Here is an 11,846-nt window from a genome sequence, read left to right as displayed (position 1 = left end):
GCACGTGCATGTGTGTGCACGTGCGTGTGTGCATGTGTGTGTGTGTGCTTGTGCGTGTGTGTGCGTGTGTGTGCGTGGCAGGGTTAGAGGTGAGGACAGAGACAGCGCTGTGATAACACCGTACGCAGCACTAACATCCTGAGTGCTCACCACAACCAAAACACAGCCGTCCGTGTGGCGGCGGGGAGCGCCGGATTCCAGGAAGCCCGACGCTGATGTGTCGCGGAGACGGCAGGAGACAGAAACCGTATCGACTACGATGACAACCTGCTATTTCTCACCGTAACCGCACTCCCCCCATTTGTGAGCAAGTTCCCCCCCCCTCACCCCTGCAAACGCTAGCTGAGGAGTATCCCTCCTCCCCTGTAAGGGCTCCTGCAGCACCGCGTCCTCCATCAGCTACTCGGGTGACCAGGATCTGGTTTATCGAGAGCCCGGTGTCGGTTCTGATCAGGTGGCGGATATTTCAGTTTCGGGGGTATTTACTGCAGCGGAGCAAATGATGAAGTGAAGTGAGGTGAGGTGAAAGGGAAAACACATTAGCTGCAGAGCTGCAGAGGCCTGCCTGCCTGCCTGCCTGCCTGCCCCGTCTTGACTTGGAGTTCATAACCCCGGCTCCGCCATGCAGCCACGCGTTCATGCGTTCACCTCGCCCTTCACACGCACCGACTGGCTGTAAATGAGAGAGAAGGGGGGGCGGGGGTGGGGGGTGGGGGGAGCATGCCGATTGCACAGGAGACATTTCTGAGATTTTTACAGAAATTACCCCCCTTCCAACCACGGCAATAGACAGAGATGAATTATGGTCTTGTATCACGATGCACGTTAACCACGTCACAATTTCACCCTATGCTAAGTTGAACAGGAGAGAGAAAGAGAGAGAGAGAGAGGAGGGAGTAGAGAGGAGGGGGAGAGAGGAGGGGGGAGAGAGACGGGGGGAGGGGGGGAGAGAGCGAAAGAGAGAGCGGAGAGAGAAGAGAGAGAGCAAGACAGAGAGAGAGAGAGAGAGAGAGAGAGAGAGAGAGAGAGAGAGAGAGAGAGAGAGAGAGAGAGAGAGGAGGAGGAGGAGGACGGGAGAGAGGGGAGAGAGAAGGGGGAGGGGGGAGAGAGCGAAAGAGAGAGTGGAGAGAGAAGAGAGAGCAAGACAGAGAGAGAGAGAGAAGGAGGAGGAAAGAGGGGGAGAGAAGGAGAGGGGAGATAGAGGGGAGAGAGGGCGAAGGGGGGAGGGAGGGGAGAGAGGGGGAGAAGGAGGGGGAAAGAGAGGGGGAGAGAGAGCGAAGGAGGGGGAGAGAGAGATGGGGGAGGAGGGAGAGAGCGAAAGAGAGAGTGGAGAGAGAAGAGAGAGAGCAAGACAAGAGAGAGAGAGAAGGAGGGGGAGAGAGGGCGACAGAGAGGGGAGAGAGAGAGGAGGGAGAGAGAGAGGGGAGAGAGAGGGGGAGGGGGAGAGAGAGGGGGAGGGGGAGAAGGAGGAGGAGAGAGAGAGAAGGAGGGGAAGGGGGAGAGAGGGGAAGGGGGGGAGTGAGGGGGGGAGGGGGAGAAGGAGGGGGGGAGAGAGAGAGAAGGAGGGGAAGGGGGAGAGAGGGGAAGGAGGGGGAGAGAGAGGGGAAGGGGCAGAGAGAGGGCGATGGGGAGAAGGAGGGGGGAGAGAGGGGAAGGGGCAGAGAGAGGGCGATGGGGAGAAGGAGGGGGAGAGAGAGAGAAGGAGGGGAAGGGGTAGAGAGGGGGAAGAGGGAGAGAGAGAGAAGGAGGAGGGGAAGGGGGAGAGAGGGGAAGGAGGGGGGAGCCAAAGAGAGAGAGAGAGAGAGGGTGGGGGGGGGGGAGCGAGAGAATGTGGGGATGCTGCGGATATTTGCCCAGACACAGCCTGGAGGGGGTGCTGGTAGGAGGCGGCGGGGGGAGGGCATGCGAGTGTGAATATGAGACGTGATTGATAGCCTGCTCCAGCAAGCTCTGCACAGATGATAGACAGGGGGAAGCAGACGGGCAGGAGGTGATCAATGGATGTGCTGACAAGTACAAGCAAGGCTGCAAATACCGCGCACACACACACACACACACACACACACACACACACACACACACACACACGCACACACAAATGTGCATGGACAAACGCTCGACCAAACGTTTTCAGCTCCTCATCGCGGTGCCTCCTTTACGACGCTGGCTATGGGAGCAGAGCAGAGCCCCCACCTCCAGGCAAACACCTGGACCCAGTACAGGTCCACATAGACTCCCTGGCTCACAGCACATTCTCCGAGGGAGGGAGGGAGGGAGGGAGGGAGGGAGGGAGATAAAGAAAGAGAGACGGGGGGACGGGGGGGGGGTGCCAGGTTTAACAAACAGACAGACAGACTGAGAAAACCGGTGGGGTCGAGACTCTTGCCTCTGGTCCTGATACGCAAGTATAAATGCCCCCCCTCCTCCTCCTCCTCCTCCTCCTCCCCCCCCATCCCCCGCACAGAGTCTAACTCGGTGTGGTTTGCTGGCCTGCAGCGGTGCAGACCGTGCAGAGAGGAGACAGTCTGCAGACCGCCTGCCTGCCGACACCAGACACACCACAGCCAGAGGACAGGACAGGACAGGACTGGAGGGGGAGGACAGAGAGACAGGGAGGGAAAAGAAGGGGAAGGAAGGAAGGAAAGGATGGGAGCGAAGAAGAAAGGAAATGAAGGGAGGAAGGAGGGAAAGAAAGGAAATGAAGGAAGGAAGGAAGGAAGGAAGGAAGGAAGGAAGGAAGGAAGGAAGGAAGGAAGGAAGGAAGGAAGGAAGGAAGGGCTAAAAGAGGAGAAACAGAAAGGGCAGGAAGGAAGAAAGCAAAGGGTGGAAATAAAGGAAAGGAAAAGAAAGAAAGAAACAAGAAGGGAAGGAAGATGAGTGGCAGAACATAGAGAAGGAGAAAGAGAGGGGGATAAAAGACGGGTGGTAAAAAGAGGAGTAGAAGATGAGAAAAAAGAAAGCGGTGGAAAGGCAAGAGGAGAGAGAAGGAGGAGGAGGAGGAGGATGAGGGGATGAGTTGGAGAAGTAGGAGGAGGAGGAGAAGGGAGGAGGAGGAGCAAACAGTAGGATGAGCAGAAGAATAAATGAAAGGGAAGAAGATGGGAGATGAGAGGAGTAAAACAAAGGTCAGGAGAAAACCGAAACAGAGGAGGGCTGGAACAGAGGAGGGCGGGAACAGAGGAGGGGTGGAACAGAGGAGGGGTGGAACAGAGGAGGGCGGGAACAGAGGAGGGGTGGAACAGGCAAACAGAAACAGAGGAGGGGTGGAACAGAGGAACAGAGGAGGCGTGGAAAGGAGAGCAGATACAAGGCAGGAGAGCTTGGCTGAAAGACAGAAACAACAAAACAAGGCAAAAGAAGAAGAAGAGAGAAATACAGTAAATGCGACACACACACACAGACACACACACACACAGACACACACACACACACACACACACACACACACACACACGCACACACACAGCGGTCCCAAGGCGGCCCAGATGTCCAGTGTCGATGACGTCAGCAGCCATACCAACACGGACCCTGGCTCTGCTGCAAGACGGAAGCTAAGCAGGTGTGAGCTTGGCTAGTACTTGGATGGGAGACCTCCCAGGAAAACTCGAGTTGCTGCTGGAAGTGGTGTTGGCGGGGCAGTAGGGGGCAGTCTTCCCACTGGTCCTGGTAAACAAGGGCAGTGCCCCAGGGCAGTGGACGGGGACACTGTGCTGTAGGAGACGCCGTCCTTCAGACGAGACGTTAAACCGAGGTCCTGACTCACTGCGGTTATTAAAGACCCCGTGGCACTTATCACAAAGAGTAGGGGGTCCCCTGGTGTCCCGCCAACATTCCCAACCTGGCTCTCTCCAGCTGGCCACCTAATCCTCCCCCCCCCCCCCCCGTGTGACTGGCTCCATGAGTCCTCCCTCTCCACCTCAAGCTGATGTGAGGTGAGTGTTCTGGTGCAACATGGCTGCCGTGCATCACCCAGGTGGTGCTGCACATTGGTGGTGGTTGAGGTGAGTTACGCCCTTCAATGTGGAGCGCTTTGGGTGTCTAGATAAAGCGCTATATAAATGTAATCCATTATTATTATTACTACTATTATTATTATTATTATTATTATTATTATTACTGCTATTATTATTATTATTGTTGTTGTTGGTATTGTTGTTATTATTGTTGTTATGAGTAGCAGGCCCCACACAGCTGACGTGGTGGGTTATAATGGAGTCAGCTGCTGGCGGAAACTCAACTGATACAGCGGGAGAGGATTCCCGAGGGGCTCGTGTAGGGTCACGTGATGTGGACTGTTGAAACCACACAAGAACCTGAGTGTAGTGCGGCGCCCCAAACTTACTACACGTTCTGGGAAATGTCTGACTGATGGGTGGTGGGAGGTCTTGGTACCTCAAGGCTCTGAAACACGACATCAGTCTCTCTCCCGGTCTTCCACAGCCACTATTTTCACCTGTGTGTGTGTGTGCGCGTGTGTGTGTGTGTACATTTTGCTATATCTTGTGACAACACACTTGGATATGTGAAGATGGCGGCGCAAATTCCCGTTTGCGGCGGCCTCACCCAGCACCGTCCATGCAGCGTCTTTGTCCACGTCTGCGTCTAAGTGCGTCTTGGTTTGATGGCTGGGAGAGCTGGCGCTGGATCGGCTGGGGGAGCTTGGTCTGCTGCGTCCTGTGGGCCCAGGGACCACGGCCCTGCCCGGAGCTGCGCCTGAACAGGAAACACCGAGGGCGGTCTGACAGGACGCGGAAGTGGGGCAGGCTAAGCTAACTGCTAGCCCATGCAGACCGGCAGTTCCAGTAACACCGAGGGCGGCCTCGCCTAGCCTTGACTTTAGTGTCGTCGTGTGGAGTCCGGGGAGGTGTGTCGAAGGTGTCTGGCTGGGAGAGCTGTCGTTGGAGCTTGGTCAGGTGGGTTCTGTGGGTCCAGGGCCCTGACCGGAGCTGCACCTGAAGAGGAAACACCGAGGGCGGTCTGACAGGACGCGGAAGCGGGACGCGGGGCAGGCTAAGCTAACTGCTAGCCCATGCAGACCGGCAGGTCCGACAGTCATCCTGGCTGGTGTTCGTTCTCCTGGACAGATACTATTATTATTTTACTTATATGTGTTAGCTTGGATATGTGTGTTCTTGTAGTTTCTGGATGTGTCTTTGTGTTGCACTGCTGTGGGCTGGGGGAAACTGTGGGTCGTTTCATTTCATGCACTTGTGCCCATTAAATGAAACGACGAAGTGTTTCTGATTCTGATGTGAAGACATTTTGGCTGGTCTTCATTATCTCAGGGGGCTATTTTAGGGTTGGGACTTGTGTTTAGGGCCAGTGTTAGGACTGGGATTAGGATGAGGATTAGGGTGAGTGTTAGGATTGGGGTGAAGTTATGGTTAGGATTAGCGTTGTAGTGTTGAGACTGATTCAGTACTGGACAAGGCGACCGCTGAGCACTGAGCTGCCATGACATCCCTCATCAAACGACCTCCGCTAAAAGAGCTCTGGTTTGTCTGGGACCGCATCAGACTCACAATGTCCAATGTCCTGAGTAAGGACATGGTGAGGACAGAGCTACCAGGTCATCTCTAACCGGGAGCCGAGCTCGTTCTCTGCAACATTACGAGGAGTTAACTGTTGCAGGAAGACAGACAGCGGAAGTGTGCGGGAACTGGAAAGAAATGCCCGACAGGAAGTGGCATTGTCTTTTCCCCAATCGAAGATGTTCTCAGACACTTCTCAAACGGTTTGTTGGTGGCAAAAGAAAAAGAAGAAGAAGAAGAAGAAGAAGAAGAAGAAGAAGAAGAAGAAGAAGAAGAAGAAGAAGAAGAAGAAGAAGAAGAAGAAGAAGAAGAAGAAGAAGAAGAAGAAGCTCTTATAAGGGATGTCGTTTGGTGAGCTCTGGCTGCAGCTTGGTGTGCAGCGGTCGGCTGATGCCAGCTTGCACAATACTCAATCAATTTAGAAGATTCTGGCACCCATCGCTGCTAACAACAGGAACTTGGGATTTAGGTTAGAAAACACCGGAAGTTCCCTTTAAGGTAACGCATACAGCTCTGTTGGTAAAGGTTAGAGACACCGAGGGGTCCTCACGAGTATAGAAGTACCGATGTGTGTGTGTGTGTTGCAGAAAGTTGGTGCCTCTGTCTTCCACCACGGCCCTTCTGTGTCCCCACCCCACAGCTGACGTGGTTGGCTGAGCAGTATGTCCTTCCGAATGTCCTGCAGGACATACACGGTCTGTCTCTCTGTTGTCCACGCGAGGCTGCCCTGACTTCCAACAACCCAGGGAAACACCGAACTTCCGGGCCACCCCACCCCTAGCGAACTCAGGGGGCAGCCGGGAACCGCCGCAGCCGGGACGCGAACCCGCGTCTCCCGCATCACGGGCGACTGCGCTAACCAGTCAACTAAAGGCTCTCACCCGTGAGCCAAGGGCTCGCGAGTCTAGTCATCCGTGATCGTGACCCTACCCCCCCCCCTTCGGGACCCCCTCACGCCTCTGGGCGCACGCGCTTCCGATGGCCTCAAGGTCTCACCAACCCACTTCTGACACCCATGTAGCGGATCCAGGGCGACAGTACACGCACGCACTCACACGCACACACACGCACACACACGCACACACACACACTCCGAGGTCAACTGGTTGTGTTGTCAGAAGCGTAATGTCCGTCACAACCTTCTTGTGAACAACGTAACCGTGCGGATCAAGGAGAAGTAAGGTAACACTCATGAAGACTAAACAAACACTAGTCCACAGACCTACAAAACACAACACACAAGCTCTATTCTGCAGACCAACACAAAACAAACCGGTGTCCAACCTCGCCTCTATTCAAATATGGACGCCCCCCAGCAGACGCCCCTCAACGAGATGACCGCACTATGATGAACCAGCTTGAGACCACGTGCAGGCTCAGGTCCGGGGTGCACCGTTGAGCATCGGGGGGAAATGCCGATACGGTGCGATGACAGCTAGGGTGCAGTCTTTCACACCGCCTGTTGATGCTCCGTCCTCTCAACAGGGCCTCCTCCCGAACATGCAGGACTAATTGTTAATCCCCGTCTTTCATCGTCTCGTGCCTCTATTGGATCTGATTAATTGGATTTGAGCTAAATCACTGAGCCGCTTTGCACGCCCTCCCCTCGACACCCCCCCTCTGAAAGGGGGGTGGGTGCGCTGCAAGTCAACCCCAGTTGAGGGGCTTGGGCGCATCTCATTCAAAAAAAAAAAAAAACAAACCCCAAAACCCAAAACAGCCAAAGTTCCCCTCCTTTCCAGTCACGCAAGGTCATCTGATTTTTTGACTCCCCCCCAAATAAATAAATAAATAAATAAACAACAACATAAAGCCTTCAAGCTGCTCCTTAGCATGGTACGTGTATAAAAGACCTTGACTGAAGGACATCACAGGGCCTTTTTTGGGGAGACAGCCACACACTGGGTCTCACAGACACGCCCCCCCGGTCCTCCTCCACCTCCTCCTCCTCCTCCCTTGGCCGCAGGCCTGCAGCTGATGTCTACGGGGTGTGTGCAAGAGAAGAACTCGCCCCCCCCCCCTGCACCGGCGCATCTGAGCTTATTACTCTGCCAATTAATCACCCTCCTCCCCCTCCCCCTCTACTCCTCCTGCTCCTCCTCCCAGCCTGACCCAGCTCTCCACCCTCTGTTTCTCCTGCTCCATTGTATCCATCATAGTGTTGTTCACAACAACGTTGACCAACGCTGTTTTACTGGCAGGGAGGACAGGAAAATATACACAAATATAATTTCATCAGTGTGCACTTCAGGATTAGAGCGACACATCTCAAAGCATCGATCTTGTGACACATGGGACAGGGGGGGGGGGTTGCCCTTATTTATAGTCACCATTAGACAAAATATAGGCAATAACTGTGAAACAGCCGTGGTTCACGTTTAAACAAGAAACAGTTGGGGTTTTTTTTTTTTAGTTTTGAAGGCAATGGCATCCCTCCTCCATCTGTGCCATGAGAGCAGCCCACACTGTGAGGGTGGTGCACGTGGCCGGACCGACGTCCCTTCATTCTCACAAGTCTTGCTCAAAGCGTGCCGAGCGGAAACAAACGCGTGGCTGACGCGTGGCAAGAGAAAAAACCCGCCGTCTCACCTTTACTCCCGGTTCCTCCCGTCGACCCGTGCGGACCGGATCCGTGCCGCGCGCGCTTCTTCTGCGGTGACAATAGAGGATGCTGCGCCTCCGCACGCTCCCTCCATCCATTCGCTGCCGCGGGCTGTGGACGCCAGGGGCGGTGACGGGCGGCGGCGACAGCCAGTCGGGTTGGCGCCACGCGCGGGGCTTGTCCAATGACGCCGAGAGAAAGGCGGGGACTTAGATCGTCGAGTCCGTCCAGTCTGTCAGCTCACCTACTGACCATGGCGGCGGTTCCAGCACATTGTGTGCGAAAGCTTTTGTGGTGTTGTCCTTGAATAACCAGGAGGAGACACGTCGGCCGGGCCCATTTTAAAACCCGGAGACGGTTCCAGAGCTTCGTTCTGATCATGTAACAACACGAACCACCTGATAGTAATAACCACCTGATAACAATAACCACCTGACAGTAATAACCACCTGATAACAATAACCACCCGACAGTAATAACCACCTGATAATAATAACCACCCGATAGTAATAACCACCCGGTAATAATAATCACCCGATAGTAATAACCACCTGATAATAACAACCACCTGATAGTAATAACCACCTGATAGTAATAACCAACTGATAGTACCACCTGATGGTAATAACCACCTGATAATAACAACCACCTGATAGTAATACCCACCTGATAATAATAACCACCTGATAGTAATAACCACCTGATAGTAATAACCACCTGATAACAATAACCACCTGATAATAACAACCACCTGATAATAATAACCACCTTATAACCATAACCACCTGATAGTAATAACCACCTGCTAACCATAACCACCTGATAGTAATAACCACCTGATAGTAATAACCACCTGATAATAACAATCACCTGATAGTAATAACCACCTGATATCCATAATCACCTGATAATAACCACCTGATAGTTATAACCACCTGATGATTATAACTTGATAGTAATAACCAAGACTGACTCATAAACTCATCAGACATCTGTCCATTGTCCTAGTCTCTCTCTCTCTCTCTCTCTCTCTCTCTCTCTCTCTCTCTCTCTCTCTCTCTCTCTCTCTCTCTCTCTCTCTCTCTCGCTCTCTCTCTCTCCTTTGCTGTATTGTGGATGAGGAGCTGATCTTGGGGAGTGTCCTGAGATGATTGAGATTCTGTGAATCTTGTGTTACTGACCATGTTGGTCTTTGTGTTGTAACTTTTTTGTGATTTTTTTATTAAAGTATTGTTGAAAATCAGCTCTCTCTCTCACATACACACACACACATACCTCACACACACACACACACACACACGCACGTGTCTCTCACACACCTCTCACTTTCTTTCTCACACATACACACATACAGCTCTCTCTCTCTCACACACAGGGGCGCCGCTAGAGATTCTGGGCCCCATGAAAGAATACAATATTGGGCCCCCCATCCCCCCCCACCACCTAAACCACCCATCAACCTAGAAAACCCAGTTGAATTTGATGTTTGATGAACTATTTCATCGATAGAAGATTACTTGATGCACTGCAAGAAATCCACTAAAGGCTATCTTTTGTAAATTTAAGAGAATACAGTAAACACAGTAATCAACAATCCAGGAAAGAAAAAAAACCTCTCAACATTCACCAACTTATTAAATTAAATGAAGACTTAAACACAATGACAAAAAGTACAATCATACAAAAAGTAAAAATATAAATTCAATGGGGTGGTATTTTTATCTAAATAACAGAAGTGCTATTGTAAAACTATTTGGAGTCCATGGCTGCTGGTTTACCAAACAGCTCTTGGCTGCATGGTCTTGGAAATACTAACCCACAGTGTCAAAGGTGAGGAAATGCGTTTGACTTATGAAGCTTTAGCCTACTTTACGTTCTCCGAAATCGTCTATTCCAGGCCTAGTTTATCGCTAGTTTACAATGTAATCAGCAACAGGCAAGATGTAGGCTACAATGTAACGACGCCGGGGCAGTTGTTACAGTAGGTCTATAGCTGTGAAGCTAAACTTTACTCTCCCAGCCCATGACTTAAATCCCAAAAGCCAAACGCCGGGCCTTCTTGCTAGCAAAATCGTGAATCAAATCGCTCAAGTTAAGTGAGGAAGCCAAGTTTAAAGCCAGCATTGCAAGGTTGTTCAACCTCTCCTGAGACATTGTTGATCTCAGATAGCTCTCGATCAGTTTCAGTTTGCTAAATACCCTTTCTCCGCCGGCAACGGTAACCGAGAAAGTGCAAAAAATCCTAAGCGCAATGCAAACCTCTCCAAAAATGCTCTGGAGTTGCATTGTATAGACTGCATTCAGGAGAGCAAGAGAGGTACAGTCAGAGGGGAAAGTGGCAGAAAATAATGTATTAAGATGCCCGATTTCACTCTCACACCGAGGTGTGAGGTCCTTTGTGTACTTCATTATCAGTGGCTGACACACAGAAGCAATATTACTGTCACTCAACTGCCCAACTTTAAGTATGGCCTCAAATTCCTCGACAACATTTGCTGTGGTTTGGAACCGAGTGTCCAAGTCACTTATTATCTGGTCCATGGCAGTGAAAAACACAGTTACGAAATGTTGTTTCTGGCCTGCCCTCCTGACCTGTTTTTTTCGGAGGTCTCATCATGGAACCTCTTCCCCCTCCTCATCTGTGCTGCTGTCACTGTCCTTTGCCTCTTCTTCTGCCTCTGCCTCGCTGCCTTGCTTGAAGAGGGCCCTGGCTCTAGAGTACCCATAAGGTACATCATTCATAATCTCTCCTATAATAGTATTAACATAGTAATACATAAATATATTACACCAGATGAGCTATCTTAAAAGTTATCTAGCTAGCTAACAACCTTATTTTAACGTGCCAGTGGTCAATGTTGTAATGTCCACAAATCAACGGGACCGTGTGAGCGAATAACTGGGGCTTTATTTTTATCACTCTCGTTCTGTCGTTCATACATCCGAGCTGTGTGTCCCGCATACATGCTCGTCCTCCTTCCCGCTTCCTTCATGGGCGATGTCTATCACCCGGTTGTGCAGTGAGGAAGGTATTACAAGTGTATGCCCTCTCAGCAGGAGATCAGATGCATACACCATTAGCTCTGATTTCTTTGCGTGAAAACACCGCAGAATTGATTGCCGGGCTGGAGACATGTCCACTATCTGTTCCAGAAGAGTGTGCCACTGTCCAGTCCTGACAGCAGTCATATCCCTTTGGCGGCATGGGTCAGATTGTGTGGCAGCATGAATCTTTTGTAGTCATGGCACGGGGCACATTGTGGTTGATGATGAAGCGCCCATGGGCTTCAGTTAGCTCAGTGGCATGTGCGTCCTTGGACTCAGGTGTGGAAACAGGGTGCCTGGAGAAATAGTCTGCTGGGTTACCGGCACCTGCCCTGTAGACCACAGAGAAGCTGAAGTTTTGCAGTTTCAGCAACCAGCGTTCGATTCTGGGAGGAGGGGAGGACGATGGCTTGTTGAACATGGGCATGAGCAGCTTGTGGTCTGTAACGACTGTGAAAGTGCATCCAAGTAGATAGAGTTGGAAGTGAAGGCAACCCCAAATCACAGCTAGGGCCTCCCTCTCAGTCTGTGAGTATCTATGTTCCACAGGTGACAATGTTTTGCTGGCGTGGGTTAGAACAGCCCAGGAAACTGCGGACCTCTCCAGGATTCTGTGGGGGTGTGGTCTCCTTGACTGCCGCAGCTTTCTTGGGGTCCATCGAAATGCT

At 51.8% G+C, this 11,846-nt stretch overlaps 1 protein-coding gene across 1 annotated transcript in view; it reads right to left on the bottom strand.

Annotated features, from left to right (window-relative positions):
• The window catches only part of afap1 (actin filament associated protein 1), a 59,863-nt gene extending 48,264 nt beyond the window's left edge, over positions 1-11,599 (bottom strand). The window contains exons 1-2 of the mRNA XM_056300228.1: positions 11,500-11,599; positions 10,756-10,883 (exon numbers count right to left, since the gene is read on the bottom strand). Coding sequence (XP_056156203.1) covers positions 10,756-10,883; positions 11,500-11,599 — 228 coding nt within the window. The remainder of the gene's footprint in view (positions 1-10,755; positions 10,884-11,499) is intronic.
• Positions 11,600-11,846: the final 247 nt, after the last annotated feature.

Source organism: Lampris incognitus, chromosome 20 (assembly GCF_029633865.1).
Source record: "Lampris incognitus isolate fLamInc1 chromosome 20, fLamInc1.hap2, whole genome shotgun sequence".
Taxonomy (NCBI): Eukaryota; Metazoa; Chordata; class Actinopteri; order Lampriformes; family Lampridae; genus Lampris; species Lampris incognitus.
The sequence above is the reverse complement of the archived record's forward strand: the minus strand, read 5'-3'. Positions and strand labels throughout refer to the sequence as shown.